This window comes from Phacochoerus africanus, chromosome 6 (assembly GCF_016906955.1).
Source record: "Phacochoerus africanus isolate WHEZ1 chromosome 6, ROS_Pafr_v1, whole genome shotgun sequence".
In the NCBI taxonomy this organism is placed as follows: Eukaryota; Metazoa; Chordata; class Mammalia; order Artiodactyla; family Suidae; genus Phacochoerus; species Phacochoerus africanus.
The window spans coordinates 50,657,698-50,683,263 of NC_062549.1; the positions used below are offsets into that span (position 1 = coordinate 50,657,698).

Genomic DNA, 25,566 nt, shown 5'->3' on the forward strand with positions numbered 1-25,566 from the left:
AGCAAAAAAATATCTGTAAGGCATTCCCTGGTGGCTCAGCAGGTAAAGGATCCAGCACTGTCATTGTTATAGCTCAGAACCCTGTGGCAGAGGTTCGATCCCTGGCCCAGAGAACGTCTGCATATTGGGAGTGCAGCTAAAAAAAAAAAAAAAAAAAAATGTTTAACGAATGAAAACATTGTGTCAGTTCCTGTAATAGACAAAAATTGGACATGACCTTGAGTTTCCAGTACAGTGAAGGCACTCATTACTAATTCTCATCAACTGTGTCTCTAAAACATACTCTAGATTGACAAATAATCACAAACACAAAAATGAAATTATAAAACATGCTTAGAGTCATAAAGGAAATGAAAACATATTAAAGGGAATGAAGAAAAGTTTCTCTAAGGAAGTAACATTTGTGCTGAGAGCTGAAAGAGGAATAGGAGTTAGCAAGGTAAGGAACAGTGGAGCGAAGTAGGGGGAAAGAGTAGGGCGCCAAGGTAGTGAAAGGAAAGGAATCTTGACAGAAAGAATATCACATAGGAAATTTTGAGGCTCCCTGGGACACAAGAAAAGATAGTGTGCCTGGAGCTGAGAGAGAAATATTACAGACTGAAAGAGACAAAGAAACATGACAATTATAGGCAACATATAATCAGAATTTGATGAGAGATGGAAAAAAAAATAGTTGCTATATAGCACTAGAGAAATAAGCAACATATGTATATTAAATAATAGTATTCTGACAATTACAATTTCCTGAATTTGAAAATTGTACTGGAACTGCACAAGAGAATATCTTTGATTCTAGGCATGAAGAGTCATGATCTCTGTAATCTACTCTCAAAAAAGTTCAGCAATGGAAAATAATAACAGGAATAAAGCATGTGGGAGTTCCCTTTGCAGTGCAGTGAACACAAATCTGACCAGTATCCATGAGGACACAGGTTCAATGCCTGGCATGGCTCAGTGGGTTAAGGATCCAGCATTGCCATGAGCTGTGGTGCAGATTACAGACATGGCTTGGATCCCACACTGCTGTGGCTGTGGTGTAGGCCAGCAGCTGCAGCTCTGATTTGACCCCTAGCCTGGGAACTTCCATATGCTGCAGATGTGGCCCTAAAAAGAAAAAAGAAAAGAAAAGAAAAAGAAAAAAAATGCATGTTATATGTAATATATGTAAAGAAAGATAAAGTAAATGTGACAAAATCTTAATAATGGATGGGTCTGGGTGAAAGATCTGTGGGATTTCCTACAATTTTTCTAGGGATCTACATTTGTTTTTCAAAGCGAAAAATTTAATTAAAATTTTATTTGGGCTGAAATATCCCAAAATCAGTTTCAGGATTATGGATGCATCCAGTGGTATAAACATATTATTTGGTAATATTGAGAAAGCTATCAGTGGAATATGTAAAAAAAAAATGTAGGGAACAGAAAGAAAAGCGAAAATAAACAAATGGCACCTAATGAAACATAAGCTTTGGCACAGCAAATGAAACCATAAACAAAATGAATAGACAATATGGACTTGGAGAAAATATGTCCAAACAATGTGACGCATAAGGGCTTAATTTCCAAAATATACAAACAGCTGGTGCAACTCAATAACAACAACAAAAAACAACAACCCAGTGGAATAATGGACAGAAGACTAAAATAGACATTTGTCCAAAGAAGACATACAGATGGTCAATAGGCACATGAAAAGATGCTCATCATTTCTAATTATTAGAGAAATGCAAATCAAAACTACAATGAGGTCTCACCTTGCACAGGCCAGAATGGCCATCAATAAAAGGAGTTCCCATCGTGGCTTAGCATTAGCAAACCCAACTAGGATCCAGAAAGATGTGGGTCCAATCCCTGGCCACCAAAAGATCTAGCATTGCCATAAGCTGTGCTGTAGGTCACAGATGCAGCTCAGATCCCACATTGCTGTGGCTGTGGTGGAGGCCAGCAGCTACAGCTCTGATTCGACCCAAGCCTGGAACCTTCCATATGCCATGAGTGCAGCCCTAAAAAGACCAAAAAAAAAAAAAAAAGTCTACAAATAGCAAAGGTTGGAGGGAGTGTGGAGAAAAGGAAATCCTCCTACACTGCAAATTGGAATGTAAATTGGTGCAGCCACTATGGAAACCAGTACAGAGGTCCCTCAAAAAACTAAAAGCAGAGTTTCTATATGGTCCAACAATCCCACTAATGGACATATACTCAGACAAAAATATAGCTTAAAAATATACATTCACCCTATGTTCATAGCAGCATTATTTACAAGAGTCAAGACATGGACACAACCTAAATGTCCACTAACAGATGAGTGGATAAAGAAGATTTAGTATATGTACAAAATGGAATATTACCAGCCAAAAAAAGAATGAAATTATGCCATTTGCATCAATGTAGATGAACCTAGGGACTACCATAGTAAGTGAAGTTAGAGAAAGACAAATACCATATGGTATCACTTATATGTGGAATCTAAAATATGACACAAATAAACATATCTATGAAACAGAGACTCACAGATATAGAGAATAGAATTCTGGCTGCTAAGGTTGGGGGGTGGCTTGAGAGGGAAGGATTGGGAGTGGAAGTTTGGGGTTAGCAGATACAAACTATTATATATAGGATGGATAAACAACAAGGTCCTACTGTATAGCACAGGGAACTATATTCCGTATCCTGTGATAAACCATAAAGGAAATCATATAGAAGCACTGGACTTGGAGTTAGAACATATGGATTCTACTCTACCAACACCTATGAGCTATGAGTTCTGGGCTAATAAAGCTCTTTGAGCTATAGTTCACGAGTTTATTAACTTGGGACCCCAGTTACTTAACAAAGTAGTTGGGAAGTTCAAATGAAATAAGAGTGTGTTAACTCACTATGTAGTATTAAAAGTACTATATAAGTGCAACCTAATTTAAAAAAACTATGTCTTCCTTTATTGCCCATAATTTTTCCCCATATATTCCATATAGTAGGTTTGCAGCTTGGGTTTTCACCAACATCAACTCTGAAGCAGGATTCAAAACCTGTTTATTCCCTCTACAACAATTCCAAGCCAGTGAGAAGTAATATCGACCTTACTTAATATTTTGAGGGGAAACTAAGGGTTTTATTTCACACTTGCCATAGCATAGCAAGGCGTCAACTTCCTGTCCAGAGGCCTCCTCTCCCTAGGCTTTCTTACTAGACCAGCATGGGCTTCAGGTTCTGTGTTCATTTCTGGCATTTCTCTCCTCCCTGGGAAACTCCCCCTTCCGCCCCTCCCCCAGTCTCTCAGTCTCTTCTATTTCCTTCTTTAGGTGGAGCAGTTTACTTCTTCCAAGCATTATTTCCTAAAAAAATACACCAAAATGCTCATCTTTGAAGGCAGCAGAGAATAACAAATCATTATTTTCTTGCATACGTAAATCCTCTGGCCTATTTCCCAGCTTTCAAGTCTGTTCTGGCGATCTCTCCTGCCAAAACCAAGAGAGACAGTCTGCACAAGGACCTCCAATAAACCAGCGGCCAGAAGGGCGCTTACCACCTCAGTCCCCTAGGCCGCTAAGTCCCACCCAACCGGTCTATTTCCCGCCCCCGCCAGACCCGTGGACCGGAAGCTGCTGAGCTAAAGAGGCACCGCCCCGGAAGTCGGTGGGGCTTTCTCGGGAACGACTGTGACTCCTTTATCTCCGCCCGGCTGGGTAGCGAGCTCAGGGGGTGAAGGGTCAGGCCTCCGGTTTTTAGATCATGGCGCTAACCTTACGACTCTGGCGCTCGCTCCCTTTGGGACGGAGCGCCGCGCGGGCACTTCGGCTCCCGACGGGTGCTGCTGGCAGCCGTGGGCAGTGCGTTCCTTGGCCACTCCGCGGCTCTGAGGTACCCTCGCAGTCCTGGCTCTCACTTCCCTCCCCTACCGGCTGGACTCCGGCAGCCCCTTCCTTCTTCAGGCTTGGTGGCCTGCCTCACCTTAGGAACTGAAGAAGGAACTTGGGCCAGATGTGCCAGGAACGCCCCCGGTGCAAGCGACAGACTAGTCCTCTCCCTTTCGCAAGGGTCGTTTTCCTCTGAAAACTGGGGTCGGAGGAGGAGGAGGTGGAGGAGGAGGAGCTCTCTCATCTACCCGGAGACTCTGCTCTTTATCTTTTCTGTGCAAATACGGAGAGAGCAGTAGGAGGGAAGGTCTTTGACCCCTGTGAGTTAATTTTCGTTTTTGATTATTGCCGTATACAGTATACAGTAACGGCACTCTGAAAAGTTTGTGGTGTGGTTTTTGAAAATTTCTAGGATTCAGAAAGATTTTGTATTATTTCCTTTTAAAAATTATGTTTGAGTTTATTTTATTTGCATAATGTTAAGGAAGTATGTTGGGGTGTTGGATTGTCATCCTAGTTTTGGCATTTCTCTTTTTTACTTCCGGTACCTGTGTTATATGGAAATTCCTGGGTTAGGAGTAGGGGTTGAATTGGAGGTGCAGCCTCCAGCCTATGCCACAGCCACAGCAATGCTGGATCTGAGTTGCATCTGTGACCTACACTGCACTGTGGCAAAGCCAGATCCTTATCGTGCTGAGCAAGGCCAGGGATAGAACCTGAATCCTCAGGGATACTGTGTTGGGTTCTAAACCCAATGAGTCACAAGGGGAGCTCCTGGCATGTCTGTTAGACTATTCCTAGGCCTTGATTTGTTTAATCTCTGAAAGGGGGTTGAAAGGTGAGATTGAGCATCCGTGCATGTGATATAATTTAGGTAATAATAGCCAATACTCCATTTTCACTTCTGCATATTCTCTTTCTTACAAGGGAGTCAGTAAGTTCAGCCTGTTACAATTAAGGGTAGTGAATATTAGAAAGCAAGGCTCATTGGGGCCCATTTTTTTCAAAACATTTTTTATTAAAATATAGTTGATTTACAAAATTCTATTTCTGATGTACAGCAGAGTGCCCCAGTGACATATATATATATATATATATATATACACATTCTTTTTCTTATATTATTTTCCATCATGTTCTGTCATAAGTGATTGGATATAGTTCTCTGTGCTATATAGCAGGACATCATTGCTTATCTAGTCTAAATGTAATAGTTTACATCTACTAATCCCAAACTACCAGTCCATCCCACTCCTTCCCCTTTCCCCCTTGACAGTTACAACTCTGTTCTCCTTGTCTGTGAGTCTGTTTCTGTTCTGTAGATATGTTCACTTGTGCCATATTTTAAATTGCATATCACATGGTGTTTGTCTTTCTCTTCTGACTTAGTTCATTTAGTTTAAGAATCTTTATTTGCATCCATGTTGCTGTAAATGGCATTTCATTCTTTTTTATGGCTGAGTAGTATGCCATTGTATATATGTTCCGTATCTTTTTAATCCATTCATTTGTCAATGGAAATTTAGGTTGTTTCCATGTCTTAGGTATTGTGAATAGTGCTGCTTTGAGCATAGGGGTGCATATTATCTTTTTGAATGAAACTTTTGTCTGGATGTATGCCTAGTTGTGGGATCACTGGATCATATGGTAGTTCTATAATTAGTTTTCTGAGGAATCTTTCATACTGTCTTCCATAGTGGTTTTACCAAGTTACATTCCCACCAACAGTGCAGGAGGGTTCCCTTTTCTCCACACCTTCTCCAGTACTTGTTATTTGTGGATTTATTAATGATGGCCATTCTGACCAGTGTGAAGTGGTACTTCATTGTAGTTTCTTTTTTCCTTTTAGGGCTGCATGTACAGCATGTGGAAGTTCCTGGGCTAAGGATCGAATTGGAACTGCCAGTCTACACCACAGCCACAGCAACACCAGATCCAAGCTGCATCTGCAGCCTGCAGCACAGCTTGCTGCACTGCTGGATCCTTAACCCACTGAGCGAGGGCGGGGATCAAACCCACATCCTCATGGGTACTGGTCAGGTTCCTAACCCGCTGAGCCACATAGGACTCCTCATTGTAGTTTTGATTTGCCTTTCTCTAATAATTGGTAATGTTGAGCATTTTTTCCTGTGCCTGCTGGCCATCTGTCTATCTTCTTTGGAGAAATGTCTATTTAGGTCTTCTGCCCATTATTCAGTTTTTGTTTTGTTTTTCCCTGCTGTTGAGTTGTATGGGTAATTTTGTATATATTGGAGATGCCCTTGTTGGTTGCATTGTTTGCAACTATTTTCTCCCATTCTGTAGGTTTTCTTTTCATTTCTCTTATGGTTTCCTTTGCTGTTCAAAAGCTTGTCAGTTTGATTAGGTCCCATTGGTTTATTTTTGTTTTTGTTTCTATTGCCTTTGGAGACTGACCTAAGAAAACATTTGTACAGTTGATGTCAGAGAATGTTTTGCCTATGTTCTCTTCTAGGAGTTTTATGGTGTCTTGACTTATTCAGTTTTTAAGCCATTTTGAGTTTATTTTTGTGCATGGTGTGAGGGTGTGTTGTAGTTTCATTGATCTACATGCAGCTTCCCAGTTTTCCCAGCACCACCAGAAGAGACTGTCTTTTTCCTGTTTTATATTCTTGGCTCCTTTGTTGAAGATTAATTGACCTTAGGTGTCTGGGTTTATTTCTAGGCTCTATATTCTGTTCCATTGATTTGTATGTCTGTTTTTGTACCAGTACCACACTGTTTTGTAGTATTGTCTGTGAGAGTAATAAATCTGTAATAAGTCTGTGAAAGTCATGCCTTCTGCTTTTTTTCCCTCAGGATTGCTCCAGCAATTCTGGGTCTTTTATGGTTCCATATAATTTTAAAATTTATTTTTAAATTGAGATAATTGACATATTAATTTCAGGTGTATGACATGATACAGTATTTGTATTTGTATATATTATATTGTGAAGTGATGACCAAAATAAGTCTAGTTAATATCTGCCTCCATACATAGTTAACCGTTTTTTTCTGGTGATGAGATTTGTGTGTGTGAAATTCCATTGGATTTTTGGCTCCACCCATGACATGCAGAAGTTCCAGGGCTAGAGACTAAACCTGTGTGGCAGCAGCAACCCAAGCCACTGCAGTGACAATGCCAGATCCTTAACCTTCTGAGCCACAACAGAACTCCAAGAATTTTTAAGATTTACTCTCAGCAACTTTCATACATATAGTACAGTATTATTATAACCATAGGCACCATGCTGTACATTATATTCCCAGGATGTATTTATTTTACAAGTGAAAGTTTGTATCTTTTGACCACCTTAGCACATTTCACCCACCTCTTTCCCCTGTCTCTGCAGCTACCAAGCTCTTGTCTGTGAGTTTGGATTTTCTTTAGATTCTACATGTAAGTGAGATTATACTCTATTTGTCTTTTTCTGTCTCATTTATTTCCATTAGCATAATCCCCTCAAGGTGCTTGTTTATGCAAATGGAAAATTTCTTCTTTTTTTCTAATGGTTGAAAGATATTCCATTGTGTATGTGTGTATCACAGTTTGTTGTACATTCACTGGGAAATGTTGCTTCAGTATTTCGGCAATTATAAATAATATTTCAGTACAACATGAGGTGAATATGTTTTTTCAAGTTATTGTTTTCATTTCCTTTGGGTAAGTACCCAAAGGTGGAGTTGGTGGGTCATATTGGAGTTCTATTTTTAATTTTTGGAAGAACCTCCATACTGTTTTCCATAGTGGCTGTACCAGTTTACATTCCCAGTGAAAGTGCACAAGAGTTCCCTTTTCTCAGATCTTCTTCAACACTGGTTATATCTTGTCTTTTTGGTAATAGCCATTCTAATAGATGTGAGGTGAGATTTCATTATGGTTTTGATTTGCATTTCCCTGTTATTAGTGATGTTGAGTACATTTTCATGTACCTGTTGGCCTCTGTATGTCATCTTCGGAAAAATGTCTTTTCAGGGAGTTCTCTTATGGTGCAGTAGGTTAAGCATCCAGCGTTGTCCCGCCTAGATATTATCATACTAGCATAGAGATTATCATACTAAGTGAAGTAAGTCAGACAGAGAAAGACAAACATCATGTGTAGAATCTAAAAAAAAAGGATACAAATGAACTTACAGGACAGAAACAGACTCACAGACTTTGAAAATAGATTTATGGTTACTAAAGAGGACAGGTTGAGGGGAGGGATGGATTGGGGTTTTGAGATTGGCATAGCACATGTGTTATATGGAATGACTGGCCAACAGGCATCTACTTATGGCACAGGGAACTCTACTCAATATTCTGTGATAACCTATATGGGAAAAGAATCTGAAAAAGAATATATGTTTGTATGTGTAACTGAATCACTTTGTTGTATAGCAGAAATTATCACAACATTGTAAATACTTCAATAAGCTTTTATTTTTTTATTATTATTATTATTATTTTTTTGTCTTTTTGTCATTTTCTTGGGCCACTCCCGTGGCATATGGAGGTTCCCAGGCTAGGGGTTGAATCGGAGCTGTAGCCACCGGCCTATGCCAGAGCCACAGCAATGCAAGATCTGAGCCGCGTCTGCGACCTACACCACAGCTCAGGGCAACGCCGGATCGTTAACCCACTGAGCAAGGGCAGGGACCGAACCTGCAGCTCACCTACACCACAGCTCACGGCAACATTGGATCCTTATTTAAGCCAGGGATTGAACCCTCGTCCTCATGGATACTAGTTGGGTTCGTTACTGCTGAGCCATGATGGAAACTCATTGATATAGTTGTTTTATGTTTTGTAAGTAAGTTCTCCTATTACAAAAAAAAAAAAAAAAAGGTAGGGCAGTGGGAGTGGGATGGCCTGGGAGTTTGGGATTAATAGATGAAAAATATAACATTTAGAATGGATTGACAAGGAGGTCTTACTGCATAACAAAGGGAGCTATATCCAATCTCCTGGGATAGACCATGATGGAAAATAATATATAAAAAGAGATATGTATACATATGTAGGACTGAGTCACTTTGCCGTAGAGCAGAAATTGGCACAACATTGGAAATCAACTATAATAAAAAATAAAAAATTTAAAATAAGAACAATGTTAATTCCTTTAAACCAGGAGAAAGGACTATATTTCCGTTGTATCCTCTTCAGTTTCTTTCATCGTTGCATAGTTTTCCATGTACAGGTCTTTCATCTCTTTGGTTAAATTTATTCTTAGGTATTCTTTTTGGTGTAAATGGGATTGTTTTCTTAATTTTTCTTTTTGATAGTTTGCCGTTAGTATGCAAAAACAACATATTTTTGTACTTTAATTTTATATCCTGCAACTTTACTGAATTCATTTATTATTTCTAACAGTTTTTTGGTGGAGTCTTTAGGTTTTTCTGTGTATACTATCATGTCATCCATCTGCAGATACTGACAGTTTTACTTCTTTTCCAATTTGGATGCCTTTTTTTTTTTTTTTTCCCTCTCTCTTGCCTAATTGCTCTGGCTAGGACTTACTTTTTCTTTCTTTTCCTTTTTTTTTTTTTGGTTTTCTTCTTTTTCTTTTTTGGCTGCCTCTCAGCATATGGAGTTCCCAAGCCAGGGATCAGATCTGAAGAGCATTTGCAACCTAAGTTGCAGCTGTAGCAATGCGGAATCCTTAACCCAGTGCATGGGGCCCAGGATCAAACCTGTGTTGCAGTGGTCCCGAGACACCATCACTCCTGTTGTGCCACAGCAGGAATTTCTAGGACTACCAAGACTATGCTGAATAAATGTGGCAAGAGAGAGCATTCTTGTCTTTCTCACCTTGGAGGTAAAGCTTTTAGCTTTTTACCATTGACTAGCTATGGGCTTGTCATTTATGGCCTTTATTATGTTGAAGTACATTCCCTCTATACCCACTTTGTTCAGAATTTTAATATAAATAGATATTGAATTTTATGAAATGATTTTTCTGCATCTATTGAGATGATTATATGATTTTTGGTGTTCATTTTGTTCATGTGTGTCAGGTTGATTTTCAGATGTTGAGTCATCCTTGATTCCTTAAAATAAATCCCACTTGATTTTGGCTTAACAATTCTTTTAATGTACTGTTAAATTTCACTTGCTAATTTTGTTGAAGATTTTTGCATCTATGTTTATCAGGGATATTAACCTGTACTTTTTTTTTTCTTGAAATGTTCTTGTCAGGCTTTGGTATCAGGGTTATGCTAGCCTCATAAAATGAGTTTGGAAGTTTTTCCTCTTACAGTTTTGAAAGAATTTATGAAGGATTGGTATTAATTCTTTAAATGTTTGATAGAATTCACCAGTGAATCCATCTAGTCCTGGGCTTTTTATTGTTGGGAGGCTTTTGATTACTGATTCACTTGCCTTACTAGTAATTGGTCTATTCAGATTCTCTATTTCTTCATGATACAGTCTTGGCAGGTTGTATGTTTTTAGGAGTTGTCCATTTCTTCTAGGTAGTTCAATTCGTTGGTGTATATTTATTCATAGTAGTCTCTTATGATCTTTGTACTTCTGTGGTATCAGTTGTAGTGTCTCCTATTTCATTTATAATTTTATTTATTTGAGTCCTCTCTTTTTTACTTGGTGAGTTAGCTAAATGTGTTGGTCTATTTTGTTCATGTTAGGAAAATAAACAAAATCCAGATCTTTTTTTTTTTATTGTCCTTTTAGTCTCTATATCATTTTTTCCCCATTATGATCTTTATTTCCTTCCTTCTACTAATCTTGGGTTTTGTTTTTCCTTCCTTCCTTCCCTCCTTGCCTCTTTTTTTTTTTTTTTCCTTTTTAGGGCTGTACCCATGGCATATGGAAGTTCCCAGGCTAGGGGTTGAATTGGAACTACACCTGTCAGCCCATACCACAGTCACAGCCAGAGCAACACAGGATCTGAGCCATGTCTGTGACCTACACCAGAGCTTATGGCAATGCCGAATCCTTAACCCATTAAACGAGACCAAGGATCTAACCCACATCCTCATGGATACTAGTTGGATTTGTTTCCACTGCACCACGATAGGAACTTCTCTTTCTTTCCTCCTTGAGGTATAAAGTTAGTTTAATGAAGATCTTTCATGTTTTTTAATGTAGGCATTTGTCACTATGAACTTCCCTCTTAGAATTGCTTTTCTTACACCCTACAAAGTTTGATATTCTGTATTGCTGTTTTCAGTTTTTTCAAGTTTTTTTTTTTTTAATTTCTCTTTTGATTTCTTCTTTGATGTATTGGTTGTTAGTAGCATGTTGCTTAATCTTCATATAAATGTGAATTTTCTTGTTTTCTTGTTATAACTGATTTCTAGTTTCATACCATTGTGGCTGGAAAACATGCTTGATATGATTTTAATTTTCTTAAATTTATTGAGACTTGTTTTGTGTCCTAACATCATGATTTGTCCTGGAAAATGTTCCATGTACGCTTGAAAATAATGTATATTCATTTGATTTGGATGGAATGTTCTATATACGCATGTTAAATCCATCAGTGTGTTCCCTTCCAGTAGTGTGTCTCCACATGAAAGGGTTAGTTTATAGGAAAAATTTGTGTCGGTCTCTCCTGCCTGTTTTGATATGGATTTTTCCTCCATTGCCTGATGTGGAGGAGTCACTTAGCTAGTTTTGGGGTTTCTTTAAGAGGAAATTGTTTTCTTTAAGAGGAAATTGTTTAGCTATAGATTTGTTGTGTCTATGGGAAGTGTGTTCAGCATCAAGTGTTGCCATCTTGAACCAGGACCCATTTAGGGCCATTTTAGAGGCTACCTACCACAACTAGATTCTGAAAACCTTGTAGACCGTGTTAAATGTTATTTTATTCTAGAGGTTATAGAAAACCATAGAAGCCTTTTAAATGAAGAATTCATATGATCTGATTTCCATTAAAAAATAACTTGTCTAATTTTAAGAGTAGATAGGCTAGAGTGGATGCTGGAGACCAAATAAGATCATTGCTGTAGGACAGGTGAGATATGTGGTAGTCTGAACTTTAGTGGTAGCCATGGAAATGGGAGTAAGTTTAAGTAAGTGGATGCAATAAAAGGATATTAATGATGTAAACTTAGTGGGCCTAAATGATAGCTTTGATGTGGGTATTTTTTTTTTTTTTGTCTTTTTGCTATTTCTTTGGGCCGCTCCCGCGGCATATGGAGGTTCCCAGGCTAGGGGTCGAATCGGAGCTGTAGCCACCGGCCTACGCCAGAGCCACAGCAATGCAAGATCCGAGCCGCGTCTGCGACCTACACCACAGCTCACGGCAACGCCGGATCGTTAACCCACTGAGCAAGGGCAGGGACCGAACCCGCAGCCTCATGGTTCCTAGTCGGATTCGTTAACCACTGCGCCACGACGGGAACTCCTGATGTGGGTATTGAAAGGAAGAGGAATTCCAACATTTAAGAGGAGGAGGAGCTGGCAGGAAGTTAGGAGAAAAAAACCAGGAGATGGTTAGTGACACATTCCTTTCCATAGAGTGATGAGGTTTTTTTTTTTTTTTTTTTAATTCCTTCTAGCTTGAGGGAGTTTCTGTTGTGGCTTACTGGTAACAAATCCTGCTAGTATCCATCAGGATGATTTCAATCCCTGGCCTTGCTCAGTGAATTAAGTATCTGGTGTTGCTGTGGCTGTGGTGTAGGCTGGCAGCTGCAGCTCCTGTTCAACTCTTAGCCTGGGAATTTCCATATGCTTCTAGCTTGAAATTGGTATAATTGGAATTCTCTTATGGCACAGCAGGTTAAGGATCTGGGGTTGTTATTAGGAGACTTAACTGAAAAATCTTAGTCTTTTTCCTCTTCTTTTTCTAGGTACCACTACCACCATATGCACATACCCACACCATTCCCTCTCTTTGGTAGATAAGAATAAATTCAGAAAATTAAGTGTTAAAAATGTTTCTGTGTCAAATTTAGTTTTGCTGCTTTGCTGTTGATGTGTTTTGAATCCAGCTGTCTGCAGTATCTTTTTTTTTTTTTTTTTTCTTTTTAGGGCTGCACTTGTGACATATGGCAGTTCCAAGGCTAGGGATTGAATGGGATCTACATCTGCTGGCTACAGCCACAGCCACAGCAATGCAGGATCCAAGCCACGTCTGCAGCCTACACCACAGCTCATGGCAATGCCTGATCCTTAACCCAGTGATTGAGGCCAGGGATTGAACCCACATCCTAATGGATGCTAGTCTGATTCGTTTCTACTGAGCCATGACAGGAACTCCCTGTCTGCAGTATCTTAAATCTTCATGCTCAAGAAAGTAAAGCACTCAGCAAATTATAATATACTGGATTCCTCATTCCTACCTTAGATACTTATGAGAAGCTAAAAAGTGGTTCAGATGGGGGTTGTGAGAGACTAAGAATTGAGAGTGACTGACGCCAAGGTTTTTTGTTTGTTTGTTTTGTTTTTCTTTTGGCCTTACCCTTGGATGCAGAGGTTCTGGGGCCAAAGATCGAACCTGGGCCATAGCAGTGACCCAAGCCACAGCAATGAGAACACCAGATCCTTAACCTGCTGAGCCACGAAGGGACTCCTGTGTTATTTTGTTTTTTTTAACCTGAACAACTAGAAAATTAGAGTTGCCATTTACTATGAAAGGAAAGATGAAGTGGAATGGATTTGAGGGAAACAATAGCTGTTTGGGCTGATAAATTTCAGATGGATGTTATATTTCATGAGGAGATAAATGTTTGGACAGCTAGATATATGATTCTGAAGTTTAGGGGACATCTGGGAGTTTTTAAATTTGCAAATTTTTGGCTTGTTGATGACATCTAAAGCCATGTAACAAAATAAGGTCACCAAAATGATAGGAATAGAGAAACGAAGGTCTAGGACTAAGCCCAGTACACACCTGGGCAGTGAGGTTTTGGTGATGAAGACCCCAGTAAAGAGAAGGAGCAGTTGTTGAAACAGGCGTAAATTTAAGAGAGTAGTATTCCAAAAGCCCAGAGAAGAGTGTTTCAAGAATCAGAGAACACGGCAAGTACTGAGGAAAGGGGTTGGATGAATTATAAAAAGGTATGAAGAAATTTGGGTGATTGATGGTTATGTTCATCCTCTTGATGGTAGTGATGGTTTTATGGATTTACATATATGTCAACACATTGTACATGCAGTTAACTTTGTCACTTATATCTCAATAAAGGGACATTTAAAATTTTTTCTTTAAATGTCCATTTATGATTTTTTTTTTTTTTTTTTTTAAGGAGGGAGTGAACAGCTGGCAAATGCTGTTGATGGGTCAAGTAAGATGAGAGTTTACTAGGAAAAAGCATCCGTGGTTGCCTTAACTAGAATGCCATTAGTGGGGCTCTGGAGATAAATGTGTGATTTGTGTGAGTTCATAAGAGAATGGGAAGAGAGGAAGTGGAGACAGAGTTCCAGACAACTTTTTTGTCTTTTCATCTTTTTAGGGCCACGCCCGTGGCATATGGAGGTTCCCAGGCTAGGGGTCTAATCGAAGGTACAGCTGCTGGCCCACACCACAGCTCACAGCAACACTGGATCCTTAACCCACTGAGCAAGGCCAGGGATTGAACCGGTAACCTCATGGTTCCTAGTTGGATGTGCCTCCGCTGTGCCACAATGGGAACTCTCTGGACAACTTTTTGAGAGAATTTTGCTGAAAAGAGAATTTGGAAAAAAGACTAAAGAGAGATGTGAAATCAAAAAGAAGATTTTTGTTTTGTTTTTAGAAGGGAACAATTACACCTTACAAAGATAGTACAGCTTGTTTTTATACAGATGGGAATAAATTGAAAGGAAGGAAAAAAATTGATGTTATGTGGTAAAAGAAAAACTGTTGTGAGAAAAGGGAAGAATTGCTGGAGTAATATCTATATACTTCCTGCCGTTGGTCTTGAGAATTCTGACTATAATTCTGAAAATTAATTTCTAAATCTGTCTGGATATTCTTTTTATTTTATTCACTGTTTATTTTAAAACTGCATTTCATGGATCACATTTGAAGATATGTTTATTTAAAGCCATGTACATTTTCTATATGTAATTACCATATTTGATATTTTTCATTAGTCTGTTCTTAAAGTTAATATTAATTATATAGTAATCTTATTTTATTTCAAGGAATTGTAGTATCCATGCTTCCTTAAATAAAATATAGACCTTCCAATCCAGCACTTATCATAACTGTGATTGTTAGATAAGTTACCACTACTAGCTGTTAGGAGTCTTTTCTTGGAGTTCTCTTGTGGCTCAGCAGGTTCGGGATCCAGCACTGTCACTGCAGTGGCTTGGGTTCAGTCCCTGGCCCAGGAACTTCCACGTGCTGTGGGCGTGGCCAAAAAAAAAATCTTTTCTTAACAGCATATGCTCTATAAGGTAATTACGCAAAATAGTTTTACTGAAGAATTTGATAAAGTAAATTTTGAACTTCCAATATTCTTAGGATTGATTGCTTTTGGGGTGCGAGAAAATTGATTTGTTTTGCTTGGGGTAACAGTTTTTTCAAATTTTCTAAGTTTGATAACTGACTATAATTCTTTCCAAAGGTGATGGGAAACACGGGAGCTTTCAAAAGAAGTCTTTTAATCTCTGCCTTGTCTTATTTGGGTTTTGAAACTTATCAAGTCCTTTTCCAGTCTTCTGTGGTTCATGCCACAGCCAAAGGTAAGCCTAAGCTAAACATCAGGAACACTTATAGTTAGAATAGATAATGCAAATAACATACTATAGGCTAGATTATTTTTTGCTTTTCTCTACTTGTCAGTCTCATATATATATGCATATGTGTGTTTATCCGTAAATATATATAATAATCTAGCTTTTCTATTTTCTCTCTATATATAAAATGTCTTTTAATAGGTAGAGTTCCTTCAGTGAGAAATACTCTACTAACACTATAGTTTTACAGGACCCTTGGGTTTAGAGTATCTTTCACAATTCTGAAAGGCTGTGGGATGTAGGAGGGGGAAAAAACAATATATTGCACCACAAAACCTTAAAATATTTACTCTCTGGATCTTTATGGAAAAGTTTGTTAACCTTTGCTTTATAATGATACAGTAATTCTTTTCTTTCTTTAATTCAAGGTGTTACATTTTTCTTGATGTAGTTAAGAAAGGCCCAGTTACTTTGAGATGGACATATTTTTAGAAATATTTAAAAACAGAATGTAATTTGGTACTAAATATCAAATAACTGGTTGAAAAATAGAAAAATTCTATCAGATTTTTAATTTAGTATACTATAGATACGTAAAATGTTAAGACTTGCTATAATTTAAAAACTAAATTTAGTTAAACCAGTTGTGTATGTATATAGAGCCAAAATTTCAGTTTATTAAAGGAAAACTCTTTTAATTCATTAGTTAATAATCCTTTTTGTTTTTCACCATCTCTACTTTTATTTATTTATTTATTTTTGGCCACCCTGTGGCATATGGAGTTCTCAGACCAGTGATCAGATGCTAGGTGTAGTTGTGATCTATGCTGAAGCTGTGGCAGCACGGGATCCTTTAACCCATTGTGCCAGCTGGGAATAGAACCTGCGTCCTGGTGCTGCAGAGAGGTTGCCAAGATTCTGTTGCAATCACAGCAGCGACTCCCAATCCCCACTTTTTTTTTGTTGTCTTTTGTTTTTTTAGGGCTTCACCTTTGGCATGCAGAGGTTCCCAGGCTAGGGTTCAAATCAGAGTTGTAGCTGCTGGCCTACACCACAGCCACGACAGCTTAGGATCCGAGTTGCGTCTGTGACCTACACCATAGCTCACAGCAATGTTGGATCCTTAACCCACTGAGCAAGGCCAGGGATCAAACCCGGGACCTCATGGGTACTAGTCGGGTTCGTTAACCACTGAGCCACAGTGGGAACTCTCCAGTCCCCACTTGTTAACATTAAGAAGGTGATTAAGGAAAGAAGAGATTTGATTTTGAATAGATGGTATTATTAAAATTCTAGTAGATGAAGAATTTGAGAACATTAGTTAAAAATTGCTAGTTATTTGTTGATTTCATTTATCCATGACTGCCTTTACATTTTCAAAAAGTAGATACTTGAATTGCTACTTTTTTTTAAATAATGTATTATTTTCATGAAAGACACAGTAGAGGACTTAGTTTGTCACTGGTTCAATGACATATTTGGCGATTATTTACAACTCGGCTTTTTAAAGTTCTTTAGACTTTTCACCATAACTTTAACTCTCACAGAAATCTTAAGAGTCGCTAGGACAAGCCATATTTTTAAATTACAATATAGTTTTTTTAAAGCATCTTTGAGAGCTATGCCCAACGGTTACACTTTTAAGATTTTTCTATGTATGTTCCATTATATTAATTTTTGAATGGAAGCTCACAAAGTTAAACTTCTTCAGCGTACAAGAACAGAGATTTAAATTCTTATTTCTTTTTGCATCTGTCACACTTTGTTTCACTCTGCTTTAGCACCATTTCATTACAGAAATGAGTGCAAAGACTTGGTATTCCCCTAAGCAACAAAATACTGCACTTTGAAAGGCATAATCAAGATTATTTATAGCCTTAATGATCATGGTTTTTTCAGAAGTGTCCTAATGACAGAAAATTATTGCATATTTAATAAATTAAAAATAACATTTTAAGGCTTGTGAGGCCTACATGATCTGATGTGCGGCCTTGCACAGCCAAAGTAGCAGAGGTAAGGGGATGTCAAGCCATCAACTGTTTATGAATTTGCACCTCAAGGAACTTTGATGTGGTTTTCCTCCATTTTCCTCCAACCTCTTAAGTAAGTGGCAGCGAAGTGGGCTGCATGAGTCCTGTGGATCAGCCAGGGAGTAAGCACCATAGGAGCAAATCTCCTTTGCCCAGAAGAGATGGCTCTGTGTCCCAGCCAGGCTCACACATTCTGCTCAGGGATGGCCAGCCTCTTGATCCCCATTTCCAAGATGGCTACTGTCAAGTATGAACTTATTAAGAATTTCACTTCAGAAGAAACCATTCATCACAGTGAGGAACTGCATTGGTTGGCATGGCCTGTGCTAGCAGCATTTTATTAAAAGGCTGGAGTGATGAACTTCCCTTTTTGGGTACTGATGAAGGCAAACTGAACGGTGAGACACTGGAGCTTCCATATGGCAGCTTTTTCTTGAAAATGCCAGATTTGTTTCCAGCAAAGACTGTCTTGCCACTGCAGACTCCAGCCTAGTAATTGTCATAGCTGGTACATGCCCAGGAAAAAGAGAAGCTCACTTTGATGTAGTGAGGTAAAATACGCCCATCTTAAATTAATGATTTTCAGTATTGCCCAATATAGTCCTGACTTCAAACTGATAGTATTTCCCAATCCAGTGGATATCTTATGTACCTTGAAAGTTGAGTGCATTTCCCAAAAATCATATTATTGGAAGTAGCTATAATCTGAACTCTAGTCATTTTTGTTTCTTTATTGGCCAAAGGCTTGCTATCCACCCTGAAAACTACGGATCCTTGAAGAAGCATGGAGTCTAAACTGTACCTTTGTGGAGCGGAGTTAACATTTCTGTGTTCCTCTGCAGGGTCTAAACTCAAGTATAGGAACAGATCAAAATCCTGAGATCTTTCTTCTGCAAAGAAGTGACCTATGGCTATGAAATGGTTAAAAGGAAGGGTTATATTAATTGGGCCTTTGGCCTATCAATAGCTGATTTAACAGAAGACATTATTAAGAATCTAGAAGAGTTTCCACCATAAGTAAGGACCTTTAGGGAATAAATGAAGAAATATTCCTTAGTGTTCCTTGTATTCTGGGAGAGAATGGCATTGCAGACCTTATAAAGGTAAAGCTGACTCCTGAAGAAGAGTGGAGGAAAACTTTGGGAAATTTAGAAGTTGTTTAAAGTTGTTTAAAACTACCATTCTGAAGTTAATTAAGAGGTAGTAGTTTAGGATTGTATTATTAAACTTTTGAATAAACCTGAATTCATAAAAGTCGGAAAAAGGAAATGGATTAGAATTACTCCCCTGTTTATTCAGCCCTCCAACTTTTTTATTTAGCATCCAGATATTGGATGATACTTTTTTTTTTTAAGAATTCCCAAGTGATTACATCTAACCTTATTTCCATTGTTATACCAACTGTGCTTTTCTTCTGCTTTCCACTTCTACCTTTAAGGATGATTGTGATTATATTGGACTCACCTGGCTAATCCAAGATACTTTAGCTATTTAAGGTTAGCTAATCAGCAACCTTAATTACATCTACAAACTTAATTCCCTTTTGTCCAGGTAATCTTACATTTTCACAGGTCCAGGCATTAAGTTGTGGACATGTCTGAGGCCATTTTTCTGCCCGCCACAGATATCAACTAAGAATGATGAGACTACTGCCTACTCTTTTTTAATAATCTTTGGGTTTTTATTACCCAATGATATAGAATCAGCCACTGGTTAAAAATATAAAATAGAATGAAAGCAAACCTAAAAAAATCAACTAGCCATGAGAATATTACTAAACTATAGCACCTAACCAGACTGAAGTAGAATTAAAGAGGAAAAAAATCTTTAATTTTAGAGTTTCTTTATTGTTATTTAATTTTTCTTAAATTAGTATAATTACATGATGATTTTAACTTACTTTACATAGTTATGTCAAATTTATGAGTATTTTTTTTCTTACTGGTCTAGAATTTGATTTTTCATAAAATTTTAGTGTACCTATAAATACTAAAATATAGTACTGTATACCAGCTGTCTATATTTCAATGAAAAAAACTTTTTAACCTGAAATACATTGTGATTAATTAAAGCAAACTTAACTGAACACATTGGAGTATTGGCTTAGACATAGGACTAAGTAATACAGCACTCTTATAGAAGACAAAATTAAGTGTGTATGTTCCTTGGTAACAATAAGAATATCTGAAATTCAGACGTTTTGGTTTTTTTAGTAACTAGTCAACTTCTTTAGAGCATTACACTGTCTATAAGGTTTATGGGTTTTGTTGTACTATCTAAACTCATTAATGAGTTGGTTGGAGCATAGTGCCTATGAGCTAAGTTTCAGGTCCTCTGTGTAGTTGGTTAGCTTAATCTAAATGTTTGATGGCAGATTTGACTCTTTCCATAACAATGTCTGTGTAAGTTAGATCATAGAATCCATTAAAACAGTATGGTGCAGTTCATACAAAATAACTTTCAGTGCTGTAAGTAGATTTTATTATTGTCTGCAATGGATCTGTACTTAATATCAGCAGTAACAGCAAAGGCTTTGTGTGGAGGGTTAGGTACCATGAATTCCTCACAGAAAATTACCTTTTTCATTTTTTAAAATGTATCATATTTAGTCATTACCATATGTTTCTAATTATTTTCCATAGTTTCCATAAATCACTGTGTGTGATAGCTTCATACTTATTTCTAGTACACTTACATCTAGATTCTTCAGAATTTCTGATCTTTCTTTATAGACGATTTTTGTATCTAATTTATTTTGCTTCTCTGTGAAAGTATTTGTTTCTTAGAATTATTGCCATCTAGCTTGAGAAGACATCCTTTATTGTGTCCTTTTTTCTTTCATAGTCACCAGAGTTGAAGAAATCCTTGAACAAGCAGACTACTTATATGAAAGTGGAGAAACAGAAAAACTTTACCAGTTGCTAACCCAGTACAAGGAAAGGTGGGCTATGTATGATAGGCTTGGGTTTGCAGTTTCCTGGAATTTTTTTTTAATCAATTAAAATATTCTTGGTGCTTGGAATTTTTATAGTTTTTCAAAGTTTTTACTTTAAAATAATATTTCTTAGAGTTTAATTTATAGTATGATTTTTTCTTATGTTAAATGACTCAAAAACACTACATGTATCTCATTGATTTAGAAAATATGGCTCTACTTATTCTAGTTGAATGTTGAAATTTTCTTTTTATTTTGTTACTTTGTTTTGAAGGCAAAGTAGTCATTGAATAGATGCTTATCTTATTTATCTATATTGTATATTTCTTATTTCTTCTAAATTAATTTCTTATTGGTTTAAGATTCAATTCGAATGAGTCAGGTTGATTCTGTGCCACCATTGAATGGTATCTGTGTATCATTGTAGTACACAGTCTCATAAAGGAACAAAAAATACCTCCTTTTTATTTTTTTATTATTAGCTTACATGTTTTTTCAGCATATTAATATGCACTCAATTGGGTGGAGGGGGATGGAGGTGGAGGGAGATTCAGCCCAACAAAATAAGTCAAATTAGGCTAAATGGCATTTCCAGATCACTAATCTACCTCATCTCTTAAACTGAAAATATCGGGTCATTCCCCAAACCAGTTTTTCCCCCCAAGGCCCATCAGTTTTACTTCTTAAGTATCTATGGAAATATCCTAAATATCCTTTTCCATTGTCCTCTCAACAACCTGAGGTAGTTGATTTGGCATTTTATAGTCATTTCAGTAACTACTTGAAAAGTAAACTATAAGGTAGTTATTTCATATTCATTGAATTATAACTATACTATTGCTACCTTTATTTTTGTTCAATTTTATATGAATACCATTTTTGTTAAGAAATGTATAATAGAGTAGGCTTAAAGAGAAATTTAATAAAAAGGAATTTAAGGTTAGTTTTTAAAGAAATATTTCTCTCTGGTTTTTTTTGTTTTTGTTTTTTGGCCATGCCTGTAGCATGTGTAAGTTCCTTGGCCAGGGATCAAACACTTCTGCCATAACAGTGAGCTGAACCGCTATGGTAACAATGCCAGATCCTTAACCCACTGCACCACAAGGGAACTCCATTATTTATAACTCTTAATCTTGGTTTCTATTTTATTTATTAGTCATTTCAAATTATATTTAAGTAGCAGATCTTCAAGAAATCCAAAGCCCTTACTTTAAATATTCCAGGCATCATGGCATGGATGACACACTCAAAGATAGGATTTATTTAGATATTACATTATATTTAATCATTCATTCATTAACAGATTATTTGTCATATACCTGTTGGTGCCAGGTACTGAATTTGGAGCTATGGATATAGCATTTTGTTTTATAGAGCATGATCCTGTCTATAAATATATGTATTTTATACTCTCTGAACTAGTTAGTGAGTTGTCTGAAGCCCAGTGCCACTGAAATCAAGCCTCAAGTTGTATGTAGAATTTTCTAGGGCAAGTATTTAGAGAATTCAGATACAAAGATATTTCTAAAAAAGTTAGTGTTTTAGATTTTATAGGTAAGTTAATATTTATGTATTAACAAAATATGGATATTTTGTGGGAAATTTTAGTAAAGTTTTTGTGCAAAAGAAAATAATAAACTTAACATTGTGAATAATGGATGTTGATATCATGTTGCTTGCTATATACTGACTTCAAAGACCATATGTATTCATTAGTGATGTGACCGTCAGCAGTTTTTAAATGTGAGCTAAAATGGTGGTTGTTCTATATTTATTTCAAATTAGTGAAGATGCAGAGTTACTGTGGCGTTTGGCACGGGCATCACGTGATATAGCTCAACTTAGTGGAACCTCAGAAGAGGAGAAAAAGCTTTTGGTGTATGAAGCCCTGGAGTATGCAAAAAGAGCCCTAGAAAAAAATGAATCAAGTTTTGCAGCTCATAAGGTGAGATGCTTACAGTAGTGAAACCAATACCATGTACTGAGAGGTACATTAGTCTATATTTGTCTATTATCTCTAATTTACATAGGAAAGAAATTGCTTTATTTTAAAGAAGTAGGGAAGAGATTTATTTTTATAACATTTTTTTTCAAAAAGAGGTCGTTTTTTGGAGTTCCCGTTGGGGCTTAGCAGTAACGACTAGTATCCATGAGGAGCGGGTTCAATCCCTGGCCTTGCTTAGTGGGTTAAGGATCGGCATTGCCATGAGCTGTGGTGCGGGTTGCAGATGCAGCTCGGATCCCACTTGCTGTGGCTGTAGTGCAGGCTATCATCTACAGTTCCCATTCAACCCCTAGCCTGGGAATTTCCATATGCTGCAGATGTGGCCCTAAAAAGACAAAAAAATGTAGTTTTTTCTTTAACATTTATTCTAACTTCATTAATATGTTTGATAAATTACTTCTGTGAAGGCTTATGGTTAAACAGAAGTGTTAGTAGTTGCATGAATTACCTATATATTTATTTCTAGTCATATAAACACTGGACAAATATTTTCTCATTTTCCTCACATTATATTTCTGTTTTCTCTGGAGGTAGGAGTATAGCAGCTGGACAGCTGAGACCTATATATAACATAGATAACTTTTTACATGTAATCCCTCTAGTTTCTGGATTTCCTTACTGGTTTAGAATAACATTTTTCAATGGACACTGTGGGGAAGCTCTGGGCCATTATTGGTATTTTGGATTAGAACCTCACTGTCATGTTAGACTGTCCTCAGTGGAGCCCCCAAGTCATTGTGACAACCAAATTCTGCTGCATGCATTTCCAAATGTTCCCTTTAAGGGATTATTCCATCTTCTCCCACCCCCACTACCACCACTACTTGTTCATATTAAGAATAAAACATACAAACCCTTTAAATTTACTGAGAGTTGTTTTATAGCCCAGCATATGGTCCATCTTTGTAAGTGTTCTTTTTGCATGTGAAAAGAATATTCAGCTGTTGTTGGGCGTATCTCATAAATGTCATTCAGGTCAAGTTGGTTGACAGTGGTGTTCAAGTCTTCTATATCCTTACTGATTTTCTGTCTACTTCAATAAATTATTGACAGGGATGTTGAAATCACCAAGTATAATTGTAGATTTGTCTGTTTCTATTTGTAACTTTATTAGTTTTTATACCATGTAAAGTGCTTTTATTTGTAATATAAGGAGTTCCTGTCATTGCTCAGTGGTAACAAACCCAACTAGGATCCATGAGGATGAGGGTTCAATCCCTAGCCCCACTCAGTGGGTTAATGATTCAGTATTGCCATGTGAGTTGTGATGTAGGTCATAGCTGTGGCTTGGATCCTGTGTGGCTGTGGTGTAAACCAGCAGCTACAGCTCCGATTTGAACCCTAGCCTGGGAACTTCCATATGCAGTGGGTATGGCCCTAAAAAGCAAAAAAAAAAAAAAGTAATATCAACATTTAGGATTGTTATATTTTCTTGATGCATTACCTCTATCATTGTAAAATAATCCTCTATTTCTAGAAATAGTCTTTTTATAGCCTACTTTGACATTAATGTAACAACTTTTGCTTTTTTGTGTGTGTGTGTGTGTTTTTGCCTTTTCTAGGGCCACTCTTACGGCATATGGAGTTTCCCAGGCTGGGGTCAAATCAGAGCCGTAGCCACCAGCCTAGGCCAGAGCCACAGCAACTCGGGATCCGAGCCGCGTCTGCAGCCTACACCACAGCTCACAGCAACACTGGATCTTCAACCCACTGAGCAAGGCTTCGATCCACAACCTCATGGTTCCTAGTCGGATTTGTTAACCACTGTGCCATGACGGGAACTCCTGCTTTTTTTTTTTTTTTTTTAAATTTTATTTTTATTTTATTTTTGTCTTTTGTCCTTTTAGGGCCGTACCCGTGGCATATGCAGGTTCCCAGGCTAGGGTTTGTTACCACTGAGCAATGACAGGAACTCCTTATATTACAAATAAAAGCACTTTACATGGTATAAAAACTAATAAAGTTACAAATAGAAACAGACAAATCTACAATTATACTTGGTGATTTCAACATCCCTGTCAATAATTTATTGAAGTAGACAGAAAATCAGTAAGGATATAGAAGACTTGAACACCACTGTCAACCAACTTGACCTGAATGACATTTATGAGCTTTTATCCCAGCCTACGCCACGGCCACAGCAATGCCAGATCTGAGCTGTGTCTATCACCTACACCACAGCTCATGGCAACACTGGATCCTTAACCCACTGAGCAAGGCCAGGTATCCAACCCACAACCTTGTTGTTCCTGATCGGATTCGTTTCCACTGTGCCACGATGAGAACTCCTGATTTCTTTTGATTGTTAACATGTTACATCCTTTTCTGTCCTTTCAATTTTAACTTGTGTCCTTATATTTAATATGTACTCTTGTGAGGAGATAATTCTTTTATTTTTACTTATTTTATATTCTTTACATTATATAAAATTCACTATTGTAATATATACACTTGAGTGGTTTGTAGCACATTAACTATGTTGTGCAGCCTTCACCACTATCTAATTTCAGAACACTTCTATTACCCCAGCACAAACCCCATACCTATTATCAGTTAGTCCCAGTTATCTGCTCCTGTTCTCTGGCAAGCACCGAGCTATTTTCTGTCTCTATGAATTTGCCTATTTAACAGTTTATGTAAATAGAATCCTATAATATGTGGCCTTTGTGTGTCTGGCTTCTTCACTTAGCTAACATTTTCAAGGTTCATGGATGTGAAGTATGTGACAGTGCTTCATTTCTTCTTATGGCTGAATGACTTTTCATTGTATGCATGTACCACTTTTGTTTATTATCAGTTGATGAGCATTTGGGTTGTTTTCACTTTTTGGCTATTATGAATAATGCTGCTATAAACAATTACATACAAGTTTTTGTGTGAATACCTGCTTTTAATTCTTTTTTTTCCCCCTTTTTATGGCTGCACCTGTGACATACGGAGATTCCTATACTAGGGGTCAAATCAGAACTGCAGATGCATGCCTACACCACAGCCACAGCATCACTAGATCCGAGCTGCATCTGTGAACTGTGCCACAACTTGCAGCAACACCAGGTCCTTAACCCACTGAGCGAGGCCAAGGATTGAACCCTCATCTTCACAGACACCTTGTCAGGTTCTTAATCTGCTGAGCCATA

General features: G+C 37.5%; 1 protein-coding gene and 1 pseudogene across 6 annotated transcripts in view; both read left to right on the plus strand.

The window, feature by feature from the left end:
* The first annotated feature begins 3,625 nt into the window (after positions 1–3,625).
* Positions 3,626–25,566, plus strand: part of RMDN1 (regulator of microtubule dynamics 1) — a 49,781-nt gene continuing 27,840 nt past the window's right edge. For 5 of the 6 annotated variants that reach the window (XR_007135432.1, XM_047783656.1, XM_047783658.1 and 2 more), the window contains exons 1-4: positions 3,626–3,858; positions 15,348–15,465; positions 20,334–20,430; positions 22,210–22,369. Coding sequence is in view for 5 of the 6 variants with exons in the window: in XM_047783656.1 (XP_047639612.1) it covers positions 3,730–3,858; positions 15,348–15,465; positions 20,334–20,430; positions 22,210–22,369 (504 nt within the window). In the remaining variant the exon portion in view is untranslated. The other variant, XM_047783660.1, reaches the window with a different exon arrangement.
* Positions 17,442–18,503, plus strand: LOC125129205 (L-lactate dehydrogenase A-like 6B; annotated as a pseudogene).